This window comes from Sceloporus occidentalis, unplaced genomic scaffold, assembly GCF_023333645.1.
Source record: "Sceloporus occidentalis isolate IW3139 unplaced genomic scaffold, rSceOcc1.0.p SCAF_4, whole genome shotgun sequence".
In the NCBI taxonomy this organism is placed as follows: domain Eukaryota; kingdom Metazoa; phylum Chordata; class Lepidosauria; order Squamata; family Phrynosomatidae; genus Sceloporus; species Sceloporus occidentalis.
The window spans coordinates 99,920,946-99,937,993 of record NW_028316984.1 but is presented as its reverse complement, the minus strand read 5'-3'; the positions used below and the strand labels follow the sequence as shown (position 1 = coordinate 99,937,993).

Below are 17,048 nucleotides of genomic sequence, written 5' to 3'. Positions count from 1 at the left end.
GTGGCAAGCCATCTTTATATGCAAGCTGGATGGACCATAAGTGGCAACAGCCTTCCAAGGTCCACCCAGCCTACATATACCCTGTTGCCCCCTGGTGAGCAAGCTGGCAATGTCAGTTGATTCTCACGAATAGGAAGTTCTCAGCATGCTGTAGTAGCCACTACACTGGTCTACCATGAGGCCTAGATGAGCTGGGCATCATCTTCCCTCTTTATCAATGACATAGGAGCAAAAATAGGGTCCCCAGTAAACAGGGAGCCTAGACTTGTAAGTTGTTAGTTGTGCTCACACTGTTCGTAACGGACTGTGTAAATGCCATAAGGCACATGAGTGACTGACGCACGCTGTAAGAAATGAGACTGTGACCTCTTTCTTGGTGTCCTGCATATTCCTAGATACCATTTCTTGAGCATTTCTTAAATGCCCTTATATACAGATAGGCCTGCTGTGGAGTTTCCATGTATAGAAACCAAGTCATATTATTTCTGACCTGAAAACCTCCAATTTTAATAATTTACATCACAATGTCTTATAGTGCAAGTGCATTATCAGGAGGATGTGTGAAGTGTGGGTCGCACCAGGTGACACCTTCAGGAGGGGTGACACCACTGCTCCCGAAACATCTGTTTTTTGGCAGAAACGGGCTGTAGTGTTTGCCTGCATTCCTTTAAAACACTGAAGAGAAGGTGTGAGCGGGGTAAGGCTCAATGGGAGGAGAAAGTTTTTTTTTTTAACAAAACAAATTTTAAAATTTAAATGTTAAAATTCTTTTAACATTTTTCTTAAACTTTATTAAAACCATCAAATCACACCAAATTTTTATTTTAATCCATGAAACTAGGCACATGTAAATACATTTAGGTTTATCTTCTTCCCCATTTTCTCTCTGTTTTGATGCTCAGGCATGGATTTTCAGAGCAGTTGCTACTACCATGACAATTTCAGGAATATGGTAGACTACAGTAGATTGCTAAATTAGAATTACATTTTCTCCCCAAAAAATTAAATGTATTTTAAAAATCATAGCTAATCTTGCTAGAGATTAGCCTCCATTTTCAGAGTAATGAAAAATTGCAAAGTGTCTCAATCTGCCACTGCTTCTCTGAGAACTGAAACTGAATCAAAAACCAAACAATTAATGAAAAGTTTACTGATGGCTGAATCTACATACGCATGAGGAAGCATCATAACTGGTTAATGAATAAAACAGTGATAGCTTTATTTGGCCAAATAAATTATCACTGTTTTGTGGATTTTGGATGTTATTGTATTTTGCTATTTGTACAACATGGCTACCCTTGAATATGTTAGCTAAGGAATAGATTAGGAAAAGAAAAAAGCTTTTGATTTCACCATCTTTCCTATTTGGGAGGAGGGAAATAGCGACCAAACAGGGAGAGAAAAACCTATTTATGTAAAAGGAAGTTACCTGATTCACATGATTTGTTTAGTAGGTGACAAAAGGTATTTATTACCATGTAATTCAATCCTTGTACTGAGCAAATGGGAGGTTTTAAATGAGGAGAGATAGCAGGATTTTACATGCAGGACATTCTCACTGGTTCTAAAATCCCACTTATTTGTGCTGGCCAAATGGCTGTAATAAAGTTGTTGTTGTTGTTATTATTATTATTATTATTAAATCCCACTTATTCTAAATAGCAAAGAATGACGGAAGAGAGAATACTGAAATTTTCCAACAAACACCATCCTAATGCTGAAGCTGCTAAAAAATTCCAGATAGTCAGAGGATGAGAGGGAAAATTGGGCAGGGGCTGAGTTTGCAGAAAGGAGCATCTTTATCAGGCTTTTTAAACAGAGGTATGTGTATGCTAATAATGGCATTGTTATACCATTACAAAGGAACTTACCTAGTTATGCTTCCTAAGGTATTTCAAGATGCCAGGCATTCAATCTGAGACTTTTTGCAGGTAGATCATAGGGCTACCACTGAGCCACATCCCATCAGTAGATAGCTGTTCTGAGTAAAATATGATACTTTAATTTTTTTCGCATAAGTTGAAATTATACTGATTATAAGAAAATTGATGCAAATTAATGCCATGATCAAGAGGAAGAGACAGCTGTAAAAGATTGCATTTATTTTATTCCAAATGACTTTCATCTATATAGGAATTTCATTATTGTTTGCCCATCAATTTTAAATGTTCTAGTTAGGGGATTCCACTTATAGTGACAAAACTTGTTTTTTGCCTGGGATACATTTGAGGTGTGACTCAGTTGTGGAACTGGCTTCCAATTCATTGCCCCAGGTGACATGCAAACTAATAATAGAAAGAGGGTGTACCATGGAGAATATGCCAAATGCCATTTCCTCACTGATGAGCAAAGAATAGTTCTACTTCAACTATGCTGTCTCAAATTCCCCAAACTTTCACTTGCAAATTGTAGTTCACATTAGAAATGGCAATGATCTTGTGCATCCCAAACTGAAAGGAGATTTTAATGTTGAATCCTCCACTGTCACATAGCCTCCACAACATCATTTTTTCCCTCCCATTTCAAGAAAAATTTTGAGAAAGGGAAGTCTGATGGCATCATGCCAGATTTATGGTTAAGTGTGTAATCAAAACAAACCCCAAACAAGCCCTTTGAATCATGTATAAAGAACAAGTAAGCCTGGTACCCATGAGTTGGTACCCTTTTGTGTATGAGAATGGAAGAGATGCCTGCCACTTTAGACTGGAAACTTGCCACAGCATTTACTGAACAGTTGTTGCAATCGGCTAAATTATGAGATGGGATCAGTGAGTTTGGGCTGGTGAGATGGGGTTTGAAAGAGGCTCTTTCCTGTATTTAATATTCATGGGGAGCTGACCTGTACAGGTGCTAGCATTCTGAAATGGTATGTTTTGAAAGCTATGCTTTCTTGCTTGTTATGGTATAATGTGATACCATAAATTTGATTTTTGCATGTTTTTAAAGTGGCTTTTCATAAGAGACCACAAAATATTTATTCTGTAATTCTTAGGGATCTCTGTATCCTTCTAGGTCCCATGTATATTGCATTGTGTATAGAATTCTCTGTGTCACCCTCTAAACAGGCTACCATCAGACAGGGAGTCAAGTTAAACTGTTGTACTTTCATATGTGAAGAAAGTGAATTCTTTCATAGGCACTTGAAACTCAGCTGGGATTGCTGTATACTATAAATAAATAGTAGCAGCCACCTAAGTTGCTGTGTTTGTAACATGAAAACATTCCTTCCAACTGAGACAAACATAAAAGAACTCTGTGTTGGATCACTCAGAGACATAACCATAACCTTGTTCAGTAAAGTGCAATTTGAGGGCATCCATGGAAACTCATGGTCAGTTGTGCATCTGTCTTATGAGGTGTTGAGAAGTCCCAAGATTTCCCACCATTTTCCGATGTTTTCTGCAGTCATTACAAATGGTGGTTGCTTCTTCCAGTTTTAGATCTACAACAGTGTTATATGACCTGAATGATCCAGGCTTTGCTCAGTACTATATGCTGGATGCGAAGAAGTTACAAGGTCTTATAGGACAGAGCCACTTCTGCCATACATACAACTCTGTCCCCCTTAAGCTAGCCAGCTGTCACCAGATGCAATGGAAAACAGTGTCTGATTGTCAGTGTTTAGGTTACATTCAACAGTTGGCATGATCATCCTCATACACAAGGGAGGCAGGTAGACTGCACAATATCAGATAAACAGAACTTTCAGGTAATAATCTTGTTAATGAGACAAATACTCGTAGTGAAAACATCAAATATAAATGTAAGCACTGGGATGTGGAGAAGTATATATGTGTGTGTGTGTATTACCCATGCTAGCCTTTCTTCTAGTTGTTTTAGTAAATTGAAGTTGTATGTTACTTTTCCTTTAGAAACTAGCAAAATACATTCTAAAAATAAACCTTAAGTGTTTTCATGATAAAATCTGGAGAAAAAGACAACAACATTTGAAATGTTGAATGTGGAGTTTTGTTTCTCAACCCAACTTTATTGGGTGGACTCTTTATATGCAAAATACAATAAATCCAAAGACATAACAAAAGATTTTCCTTTTTTTGTTATATTTTTCATACATCCACTTAACAGCATCTAAAGTTGGTTGGTATTTTCTACATTTTGAAGAGATTTATTAAGTTTAGCTCTGAGTCTGTATTATACATAAGTGCAAACAGTATTTTAATAACTTCTGTTATCTAGTTTTAAAGACACTGCTAAAATAATGACACAATACTGTAAACTAAGACAGTTTATGATCATCCTCTACCTTCATTTCTAGATTCAGTTTAAAGCAATTCTAAGCTAAAAAGCTCTGCAGAAATTTAAAGCTACCTGAAGTATTTATCAGAAGTAGTGTAAACTACATGGAGTGTGCATAACTGTGCACCAGAATCTTTTCCCAGGGCCCTTCTCTAACTTACTACTTCTATTGAATGTGTGCTGCTACCAGCAAAAAGGGTCTTCTCAGTAGTGGTCCTATGGTGGTGGAATCCTTTCTTCAAGAGAGTTCACATGGTACCTATTTTGGTGCCATTTTAGTGCCAGGCAAAGACCTTTACATTCTCCCAGACTTTTCATCATAGAATCATAGAATTGTGGAGTTGGAAGAGACCGCAAGGGCCATCCAGTGCAACCCCCTGCCATGCATCCCCGACAGATGGCCATCCAGCCTCTGTTTAAAGACCTCCAAGGAAGGGGACTCCACTACACTCCGAGGGAGTGTGTTCCATTGTCGAACAGCCCTTACTGTCACGAAGGTCCTCCTAATGTTTAGGTGGAATCTCTTTTCCTGTAGTTTGCATCCATAGTTCCGGGTCTTGTTCTCTGGAGCAGCAGAAAACAAACTCGTTCCCTCCTCAGTATGACTTTCCTTCAAATATTTAAACATCTTAAGCTGTGTCGTCTTTGCTGATTGCTTCAAGGGTGCTCTGTGTGCTATAATATTTGTGATCAATATAGATCATACTGTAAGTAGCCACTAGTGATGACTTTCCTGGAACAACTGATAGGGAGATTGGTTTGTTTATTTTAAACAATGAAACATATCCACAGTATAAATTACATTTCTTCAGACCACAAGGAAGTATTATTTACTGGTAAACATGCTGCCATCTAATAGATGATACCAGCCTAAGATTAAGAGAGTGCCTTATTGCTTATGTTATTTGGGGACTATGTCATTTTTTAAATTACTTAAAGGACAGAAGGATAAATAGCAAACATACTGCTATTACATGGAGTTTGAGATATAAGTATGCCTACTCATTCTGGGAATTAAAGAATCTGAGAAGCTAGAATTTGTTGGTATATGTATGTTTATTCAAAAAATAAAACTCTCACAATTCTATTTTAGATACCAAGTTTAAATTTTTAACTCACTCTACCTGTGAGTGGCGCTATGATGTTTGCACAAGCCCTTGTTTCAAAACATGCAGAGATCCCTTGGCAGAACGCTGTCAGAGTGTCCCAAAGTAAGTACTGACCATTTTTATATCTTAAATATCGTATTCCATGCAATTAATCCCCTTCTCTCTTGCACATACACTAAATATGAATGTTTCAGAAGAGGAACAAAGGGAAGACAGGTGTGGGACCCACTACTCCCAAGTTCTGGGAATATGTTTTGTTTTATTCACCAGCATTTCCGCTTCTGGAAAGTCCTGAGCCCACACATTCAGTCTTTGAATCTATAAAATATCTCCAGTCCTGAACTCCAGCCCCAAGAGACCTGAGCAGCTTTATACCCTTCCTGTTCCAGGCTGCTAGGCACTCTGAACAGCAGCACTCCACTCACTATGTGAAGGGATATACTGCAACTTTTAATTAGTGATCCAATGTGCGTTTTCATATTTGTATCTGAGGAAGTAACTTCTGCCGTTCAGTTGGTTTCAGGATTCTTTTGCATACTGATTTTCCAGACTTTTGCTATGTCTATGAATTCATATTTGCAGTTATGCCTGTTTAGTTTTTTGTTGTTAAACTATGTTTGTTTATTAGTATGTTAATATATCACCATATTCCTATGGGACCAGATTAATTGCCCAGACATATAACAGGTGATTCAAAAAGAATGATGCAAAACTGAATAGGAACAGCTTTACTTTTGCACCATTTTTTAAAATCACCTTGTCTAATGTTATTGCAGGGGGAAGTATTTCTCCTTATTGCAATAACACTACAAGTATGCATTGCCTGTATATATGGCGAACTTTCCTCATCTGTATGTGAAGGAAAAAGAGAGCTTAATGGCAACAGGGACGTAGCCAAGGGGGGGGGGGTTTCTTGGGGTCCGGACCCCCCCTTCCGTTAGATAAAATGAATGGTGTGTGCTGCTGCACCGCCACACCCAAGCCCCATTATAATGGTGGCACTTAGTCTGGACTCCCTCCTTCCCAAAATCCTGGCTATGTCCTTGATGGCAAGAGAACATAACTTTCATATTTCAATAGTTCAGGATGCTTAGAAAAATACATTCAAGAAATGAGGAGAAAATGTATAGCCAGAATCCTCTTGGGAAATTAAGAATGTGTGTTTTCTATAGTTATGTAGCTACAAAGTGAATCCTAACCTGATTTCCCCAATCTCCATTTACCAGCCAGCAGCCACTGTGATCATTGGAGTTCTGTTCTCCTATCAATTTGGACATTCCCACACCTACCTGTGAGTGATCTCCAATGCGACGGGGAGAAGCAGGGTACCTGCTGGAGATAGCTCACAGGGGAAAGTGGGAAAATGTCAGCTTATCAACAGGGGAGTAGACCATCATGGATCACAGAGGCTGCCCCCAGTTAAGTGGGGAGTGGTGGACTTTCAGTGTAGAGATTATCAATATGAAGCAGTCAAGAATGCATATCTCTAGGTCACTCATTTGTAACAGATTAGTGGATTCCATTTAATAATGATGATGATGATAATAATAATAATAATAGTAATAGTAATAATAATGTCTGTTACTTAAATTATTTCTCCAAAGGCTCCCTCATCTCATTTTAATACATCTTTCCATTCCAGTGGTTCATATAATCTAGGAAAAAGGCCTTAGTTTAGGTTAGTTCTCATGACCTTTCTCCCTTGCCCATACTGAGGCTAGTCAAACAAGAACGTTTTATTGTGTTATTTTTTCCCCCTGTTGTGTAAAGAGGAAAGAAAGCAAACAGATTTCCGCAATCATATTGAAAACAATTATATTTTCATACAGGAAGAAGACAGATTTATCATAATTATAGCAGTATACAAGTAGCAGTATGCAAGTAGGAGCCAGTGTGGTGTAGCAGTTAGAGTGTTGGGCTAGGACTGTGGGGAACCAGGTTGAAATCCTTGCATGGCCATGGAAACCCACTAGGTGACCTTGGACCAGTCACACTCTTTCAGCCACAATGGCAAACCCTCTCTGTACAAATCTTGCCAAGAAAATGTTAAGATAGGTTTGCCTTAGCATCACCATATATCAGAAAACTCGTGAAGGTACACCATAACAAAAATGTAAGTGGTTTCTTTGGATTTTAGTGCCCCAGAGTTCCCTAGAAGTAATTGCAGTAATTTTTCGGGTTTTTGAAGAATGATGTATGGTCCCTAAGTAAGGCTTCAATCCTATATATGCTTACCTGGAGAAAGCTTCACTTAGTCAATGGATAAACATATATAGGACTGGTTAGCCAGCATGGTGTATTATTATTATTATTATTATTATTATTATTATTATTAACCTTTATTTATAAAGCGCTGTAAATGTACACAGCGCTGTACATACAATCTTTTTAATTAGACGGTTCCCTGCCCTCAGGCTTACAATCTAAAAAGACATGGCATAAAAGGAGAAGGGAAAAGTGGTGGGGCTAGTAGGCTAATACATATAAAGTACATAGCAATACAGGAAATGGTTCGATAAAACAGGCACCAAAAGAACATCAAATAGCAAGCGACAATTATGCAATGCCTGGGAACGCTTCTCTGAACAGGATGGTCTTCAACTCTGTTTTGAAGCTGGTTAAAGAAGTGATGGCCCTTGCTCGTGGGGGAAGAAGGTTCCAGGAGTGAGGGGCAGCGAGTGAAAAGGGGCGAATCCGAGAGGAAATCCTGGGCTGGGACAGCAGACCTTGACTACCAGAACGGAGGGCCCTAGTGGGAAGGTGAGGAGAAAGAAGGTCTGATAAATAAGGAGGGGCCAGCCCATGGAGGGCTTTAAATGTCGACAGCAAGAGCTTATACTGAATGCAGAAAGGGAGAGGGAGCCAGTGAAGGGATGCCAACGCAGGAGAGATGTGGTCAGAGCGGTGGGTGGATGTGATAATGTGTGCAGTTGAATGCTGAACAGAGATTAAAGGACGGAGGTGAGAAAGAGGAAGGCCAGCCAGGAGGACGTTACAGTAATCAAGTCGTGAGACCACTAGGGCATGGACCAGGATCTTGGCAGTAGAGGTGGAGAGAGAAGGTTGTATTTTAGCAATATTGTACAAAAAGAATCTACAAGCCTTGGCTGTGGTCTGGATCTGAGGGATACACGACAGAGAAGAATCAAAGATGAAACCAAGACTGCGGGCTTGCTGGACTGGTTGAATAGAAATGTTGTCCACAGAGACAGAAAAGGAGTGTTGAAGGGTGGGCTTAGGAGGAAAGAAAAGAAGCTCCGTCTTGGACATGTTGAGCTTCAAACACCGATGGCGCATCCACTGTGAGACAGCTGTGAGACATGATGAAACTTGCTGTTCAAGCCTTGGAGAAAGGTCGGGGGTGGAAAAATACAACTGGGTGTCATCGGCATACAGATGGTAGGAAAAACCAAAAGAGCTAATGAGTTTACCTAAGGACAGTGTGGAGAGAGAAAACAGAAGGGGACATGGAACAGAGCCCTGGGGAACTCCAACAGATAAGAGAACAGGAGAAGAAGTCTGACTGCCAGCAACCACTGCAAAAGATCTGCCAGACAAATAAGATCGAAACCAGTCGAGAACAGAGTCTGAGAACCCAAGGTCAGAAAGTATATCAACTGGAAGAGAGTGATCAACAGTGTCAAAGGCTGCAGACAGATCAAGAAGGATGACAACAGAGTAAAGGCCATTTGCCTTGGCCAGTAAAAGATCGTTTGAGATCTTGGTGAGGGCTGGCTCTGTAGAATGCCGTGGGCAGAAGCCAGACTGAAAGGGATCGAGAATGGAGTTGGCTTCAAGAAATTCAAGACAGCGAGAATAAACAACCTGTTCCAAAACCTTAGAAAGAAAGGGAAGAAGAGAAATCGGACGATAGCTAGACAAAGAGGAGGGGTCAAGAGAAGTTTTTTTCAGAATAGGGGAAATGAGAGCATGTTTGAAGTCCGAAGGGAAGGAGCCTGTAGAGAGAGAGAGAGATTGAAGATATGGAGAAGCGAGGGCAGAAAGAAGGAGCTATAGAGATTAGAAGGTGTAGTGGTTTGAGCACTGCACTATGACTTTGAAGACCAGGGTTCAGGTTCCAGCTTGGCCATGTAAACCCTGACCTTGGGCAAGTCACATGCTCTCAGCCTCAGGGGATGAAAATGGCAAACTCTCTCTAAAGAAACTTGTCAAGAAAACCCTCTGATAAGTTCACTTTAGGGTTTCCATAATTTGGAAACAACTTGATGGTACACATAAACAGCATATAGGACTGATCTGCTATAAAATATTTTTAACAACTAGTATCAATTTCTGAGATATTGAATCTTACCCCTAATATCCAGCCCTTGATCCTATCCTTTCCATGCTCACTAATCACTTCTGTTCTTGCTTTTTGCTTTCCCATGCAAGGCAAAATTTTAGCAGTCTGATGGGCCATTAGTGTTGGTATAAACAAACAAGTGACACAGTTTTATACAGGTATGTAAAGGCTTCCTGCCAGTTCTAAATGGAAGTATTCATCATTGGACAAGCATATGCATTTGTTCCAAAGGTTATGTCACATCGTTCATGAATTAGCTCAGTTCAGCAGGATGGCAAATTAGATCAGTCACAATATGTGAGCTAATTAGGAAAATGGGAACAGTAACCAGAGGTTCCTGTACCTTAAATGATTTAGAAATTAGGGCTGTGGTTCAAAACCCATTTTAAAGTAGCTTAACCTCAAAGGAGTTCAAGCCAGGTTATGTACAATGCAAGTATGGTTACCCAGGTGTTTAATGTTGCTCATATTGGTCCTATTTTGTTTCAATGTATGTTGTTGTGTGAATAATCAGTAATTTTTTTTCCTTTTAGAGTGGAAGGCTGTGTTCCCATGTGTCCTTTGAATATGGTTCTGGATGAAGTCACGCAAAGATGTGTCTACTTCCTAGACTGTATGTTAAGCACATTTTGTTTATTACCTTGTGTCTCAAGGTGTCATTTCAAATTTATACATGGGAATGAAGTCTAATAGCATGTTCCCCAGGATTGTAATCCTTCCTAATATTTTGTACATTTGCACATGAGCCTAATTAGGCCCTGTTCTTACATCTTCCTGGCCATCTCAACTCATCTAATTTTGCTCCATTCTAGTTTGGGTCAAACAGTGGCTTTCTAAAGGGTCTGGGATAAAAAAAAAACTGTATGATGATCCCTGTGATGAAATAATAGTAATAATAATAATAATAATAATAATAACAATAATAATTCATTTGTAGTTACATCCTACCTTCTAGCAAAGAAAGTTATATATAACTATAAGTAACTATAACTATTTATATAAGGTTATACCATTTTCACATCACAACAACTAAACTGTAAATTAGGTTAGGCTAAGAAAAACCACCTGGTAAACTTAATGGCTGACCAGGGCTTGACTTAGGTTTTTCCAAACATATCCAGCATAATGTGAAGTCGAAGGCTTTCACGGCTGGCATCCATAGTTTTCTGTGAGTTTTTCAGGCTGTGCGGCTGTGTTCTGGAAGCATTTATTCCTAACATTTCACTGGTAACTGGCTGACATCTTCAGAGGGTGGTGGCACAGAAGTGTGTGGAGTACAGTATATATACTTGTGGGACCTTTGTTTGGGAGGAAGTGGTTTTTTTAAAAAAAAAACATGTTAATAGTGGAGTTAGTTTGTGTGTTGTACTGTGTTGAATGGTGCAGCCTGGAGGTGTGTTGTGTAGAGATTATTATTATTATTATTATTATTATTAAATATATGCAAATATTCCAAAATAAAACAACGAAATTCTGAAATCCAAAACACTTCTGGTATCAAGCATTTTTGGTATGGGAGACTTAAACTTTATAGATGTAATCAGTCATTACAATCATTTTGAAACATATGTTTTTGTGATAGAACCATAAAACCATAGAGTTGGAAGAGACCACAAGGGTCATCCATGAACTCACAATCAAAGCATCCCCAACAGATGGCCATCCAGCCTCTGTTTAAAAACCTTCAAAGAAGGAGACTCCACCACACTCTGAGGAAGTGTGTTTCACTGTCGAACAGCTCTCATTTTTAGGAAATTCCTCCTAAAGTTTAGGTGAAATCTCTTTTCCTGTAGCTTGATGTTCAACTGTGCTTTGACATACTTACATTTAAGCTTGTTTTGTTTTTCAAAGCATTTTTTTAAAAAAAGAAAGACATACTTTAAGACTAAAAAAATGTTCACTAATTCTGCAAAGCTAACAGTTCCATTTAATGTAGTGGACATTTCTTCCTAATAGAAATTTTAGAATCACACTGCAGATAACTTGTTCATATCTGCTTGTCACAGTGAATGCAGCCAACCCTCTGTATCCATGGATTCAAGCAGCCACAGTTTGAAAATATTTTTAAAATATATAAGTTCCAAAAAACAAACCTTCATTTTGCCATGGGATACCATGGTATAAGGGATATTGTTTTACTATGTCATTGTATTTAATGGAATGAGCATCCACAGATTTTGTTATCCACAGGGGTTCCTGGAACCAGACCCCAGTGGATACCAAGGTCCACTGTATTTCTGAATCTAAATTATTACTAGTTCAAAACATAAGATTTTCTCTCTCTCTCTCTTATTTCAGGCATTGAACCTATGGCTGAAGTTCAAATGCTGCTATCTACTTTAAAGACACATGCAGCTCCTGGGGCTCTTGAAACTTCTGCAGTGATCCCAAGTGAAGGAATAACTTCTTCTCCAAGGCCATCCTTAAAAGACAGAGAAACAACACATGCATTCAAGTGGCAACTCACTTCAACAACAGAGAAAACTAAATTATCTACTCTTCAGTTGACAAATATTACAGGTTTTGCCACATCTCCAACATCAAATGTTTCAACAGAGGCAACCTTTGGTAAAAGTGTAATGCCAGTGTTTTCACACTCAGTATCAGATATTGGCCTCCCTTCTTTAGTTGATACTCCTTCACCACCAACAGCTGATTTAGTTACAGGTGTTTTGCCTAGTAAACAGGCAGGTATTACAACAATCTTGTCGATCCCATCAACTCCCATGATCAGCAAAGCAGTAAGTAAGATTCCAACTGTTACTGTAATTCCATCCATTGTTACACATGGTAAATTGCCAGCCACAGTTGATATAGTATCAGAAACAAAAGATGTAGTTGCTAAGAGTTTCCCTACAGAAGAAACAGAAAGAAAACTTGAAAGTATTACAGAAGGCAAACTATCTTCCCCAGTCACATCAAGAACAAGTCATTTTTTAACCAAAGCCACACTGCCATCTTTGGAAACTTCTTCCTATTTTCCCACAATCACTAGAACAACAGCTTCAGGTAGAACAAAACTGGATGCAAGTCAGCCATTTGTAATGCTTGCCAATGTCACTGTAACATCATTTTCTCCTTTATTTACTACTTCATCACTAAAGACAGTTGTTAAACCAGTTCCTTCAGAAACCTCAAAAACAACTGTTTCTTTAGTCAAAGAAGGAATTAAGACTATATTTATTCCAGTACTTCAAGTACTTCCACTAACTACCACTGCAATCCCTACACATCCAAGTAGTTTGCAGTTTCCTACCATTAAAAAAGAAATGGCACAAACAACATCAAGTATTACATATCCACCAAGTTCATATTTTTCTCTGTATTCACCTACTACCTCAAAATCTGCTATCTATTCTTCCAAACTTCCTCAGTTATCTGATACTCTTTTCCCAACAAAGTTGAAAGAAATTTTACAAACTGGATTGACAAGTGAATATTCACAATTTAAACAACTAAATGTGACTGAGGCTGTGTCTGCTTTATACACTTACTACCCTGTTTCATCTCATACCATAAGAGATGCTCCTTTGTCTACAAAAGAAAGCTCTGAAATGACCACTCCTTCAGCATTACCAACACACACTCCAGTCTTCCACAAGGCATCTACAGAATACAAAGCACCTTTGTCTCTGAAAACAACAGAGATGAGTGTTGCTCATGATTCTGATGCTGTGACAATGACATCTGATTTTACAAAAGAAGCCATGGCTATGACTGTTTCAGTTCCACTAGTAACTAAAATAACTGAACCAGCTGAACCAACTGGCTATCCATTTACTCTGCATGCTATGGCTGATACCAAAAAACTGATATATCTTGGCACAACTGAGTCAGAAAAAACCACTAGTGCATATGCAAGAAAGCCTTCTACTACTTTTCTGTTAATGCCCATTTCTACAGCAGGAATGTCAAAGAAAGTCACTAGTCTTGTGTCTTCATCACCTGAAGATAAAGTTACCACACCTGCTGCACTTCATTCAGTAACAACAAAGAGTACAGCTATGTTTTCTGTGCCCCTTACAATGGAGTTTCTGACCACAGTAACCTCAAGGCCAACTTCAGAACTGACAGTAAAGCAGGGTTTAGGAGATACCAGTGTTGCTTTATCCCCATACACTAAATTTAGCAGCCAGCCATCAACTGTCAAAGAATTAGTACCAACCACAGAAATGTCAACTTTTTCTTCTTCTATCCCTGTTCCTCCAACAACACTTCATACCACTTTCTACAAGACAGAGACAACAGTTCTCCCACACACTTTAACAGAAGAAATAGCAGCCACTGCAGAACAGCCAGCTGAGAAAACAAAATCCTATATTAGTCCCAAGGCTACTTTTTCTGCTCATACATTTCCAGGGGCTTCTTCTGATTTGAAGGAGGAATCCACTGTTCCATATTTTGCACCCCAAACAACAGAGAAGCATGATTCCTCAACAACTTTGAAAATGTACTTAACAACAAAGGGATCTACAGGAGCTTATCAGTTTCCAGCTGAAGTGGCAAGGACTATTATTCATCCCAAAAGTGCTTTCAGTACAACAGAATCAGCAGTCAAGCTTACTGTGTCTTCCCTCTTCAAAAGTACTTTGCCACCAGCAGTTGCTTCTTCATCTGTTTCACTGACTTCTCTATTTCCAACAGAAGCTCCTTTAACAAGTGAAAAAGAGGCAAGCCAAACATCCAAAAATGATACAGGGTTTCTTCAGACAACATTTTTAACATCAACTGAAAAAGCTACTGACTTTACTTTCAGCCAAAAACCTGTGTTTTTTCCCTCTGAAGGTATTACACGTCTGTTGCCATTATCTACCATGAAGGAAAAAGTAGAGGAGTTCTCTGTTGTTGAAAAATTAAAAACTGACATAACTACCACAAAGCAAGTAATGACTTCTTCTCCAGCAATCACACCATCTAGCACTTTCTTCCATGTATCAGAAGCAACATCTCCTTCATTGTTTATATTAGAAGTACCAGCAACATCAGTTGTGAATCAAACAGAATCACAAGAGGGGGTACTTTTAACCCCAGTAGTATCAACAGCTGTCACATCAAGAAGCAAAAATGTTACAGATAAAACTTCAATTTTATCTAAGCAAGTGCCACTGTCTACTATTTCTTATAGTTCAATGTTGCCTGCACTTAGAGTGTCACCAGCTACCCCATATTTTACAACTACAACTGAATCAGCACCCCTAGGAATAAGTGGTCTGACAACACAAAGTGTTACAAAATCATTAGCAGAGAAAACAGCAGGAATAAGAGAATCCATTGCAGCATCCCTATTTTCAGTGTCTTCTGTTGCTTTGGAAGCAAAGAGTATCACATCAGAAATACCAGAAACTGACAGACAAATACTGGTTACAAAGCTTCCTGTATCACCTTTGACCACCAAACACCTTTCACCTGCCTCTGCTGTCCCAGCTACAATACCCAAGATGCCATCAGTGATTAAAATGCCTACTACTTTGGCAAGCTCTTTACTGATATCACCAGTACATCAAAATGCTACAGTGACTGCACCTGTTCTTTCGTATTTATCTACCAAACAAATCTCTGATAGTGCTACAGAATATTCCTCAGGATTAACCACAGGAGAAACTGTCTCAGCAGTTAAAGCATCAGTTTTTATGCCATCTAGAGAAACAGCAACACTGCCAACTTGTGTAGTGAGTAACATAGCTAATGTCTTTCTTACTTCAGATATTTTATATGTGGATGTGGGACATTCAGAACAGATTAAAGGGAGTTCTTCATATGACAGTGTGAGTCAGTGTGAGACAGAGTCGGTGGAATTTGATACTACAGGATGTAGCAATGGACACCAACATGGAAAACTTTAAAAGAGATTAGACCAGAATATGAAAGTAGTTAATGACCAGTTACTCATAATTAATTCATTTCCCTAGGAACAAAGATAAAAGTACATTAGTTATGAATGCAACTTAATGGAAAGATACCTTCAATTTTATTGGGTAACTGTACTGTTTAGTTAATTTAGTTGTTGAGTGAATGGGAAGATGCTATTAATTTCATGTTTTGCTTCTTGACATTTATTTGTTTTATATCCTGCCCTTTCCCCTAGGACCTAAGATGTTGCTGTTGTTTTTCAAGTTGTTTCTAATTTATGGTGACTCTAAGGGGAACCTGTCAGAGGATTTTCTGGGGCTGAATGTGCATGACTTGCCTAAGGTCACCCAGTGGGTTTCTATGGCTGAGTGGGGAATTGAACCTTGATCTTCCGAGTAGTAGTCCAATGTTCAGACCACTACATTTCACTGGCCTAAAGCAGTTTATAAAACAGATTAATATATAATGTAGTAAACTGATTCATGATAATGAAAACATTTTTAAAAGTTTTAAAGACCCAAATAAACAGTTTTAAACCATTTAACACATAACAGATAAAGAAAGGTTTTGCCAGTGTTTGGTTACTGTGTGGACAGTGTCTTGCATTATAATTATTTGATCTGATACAGGGTACAGTCGGCCCTTCTTATACACGGATTTAAGCATACACGGTTTGAAAATGTTACAAAAAAGTATAAATTTACCTTGATTTTCCATTTTTTATAAGGGACACAATTTTGCTATGTCATTATATGTAATGGGACGAGCATACACGGATTTTGTTAAACACGGGGGATCTTGGAACCAAACCCCAGCGTATAACAAGGGTCCATTGTACTTCCTATTCACAATCCTGTGAAAGCAGCATAAACTCTCAAAATCTTTACAGAGTTCAGCCTCTGTGCATGGACACTTATCAATATCTGTCCATTTCCTAAGTTTCTCTGCCTTTGAACACCAAGTCCTAATTAGAACATGGCTGCCTTGGGAGCACACATTCTGAAATTCTGCTCTTTCCCAGTCTACTTCTTCCTCCTCATTTGACCAACAACAAAAGAAGTGGAAGGAACAGTGGAACTGGGTTTTGTTTTTTTGTTTTTTTGCCCAACTTGCTCCGTCCCCCACACACATTGTGATGGTTAGTATGATATTTACTCTGTAAAATTGTTCTTAATTAATTTAAATATGTCAATTTGTGTGAAACTTGCAGTACCAACTTCAGTCACTAAGTGACTTCCCAAAACAGTGTATAGATTTACAGTTAATTCTGTTTGAATCTATAGGGGAGTAGTCCAAACAGCAGAGTTATATGGTTGTCTCTTGCTCTGGGGCATCACCACCCCCATCCCCACTCCATGGAAACAGGATAGGTATTTTAATGACTATGATAGGAACAAGATCTGAATCAGACCATCGTTCCATTTAGACCAGTATTTAGTCAGATCATCTAGGTCAGTATTGTTAATTCTGACAGGCATAAATGGCTAGCCTGGCTTCCAAGCAGAACTCATTGCTAGTCCTACCTTAGA

The 17,048-nt window shown here is 38.7% G+C and overlaps 1 protein-coding gene across 1 annotated transcript in view; it reads left to right on the top strand.

The window, feature by feature from the left end:
- The window catches only part of LOC149314412 (otogelin-like), a 164,617-nt gene that overhangs the window by 97,698 nt on the left and 49,871 nt on the right, over nt 1-17,048 (top strand). Inside the window, exons 33-35 of the mRNA XM_089523100.1 lie at nt 5,351-5,468; nt 10,203-10,282; nt 11,968-15,434. Coding sequence (XP_089379226.1) covers nt 5,351-5,468; nt 10,203-10,282; nt 11,968-15,434 — 3,665 coding nt within the window. The remainder of the gene's footprint in view (nt 1-5,350; nt 5,469-10,202; nt 10,283-11,967; nt 15,435-17,048) is intronic.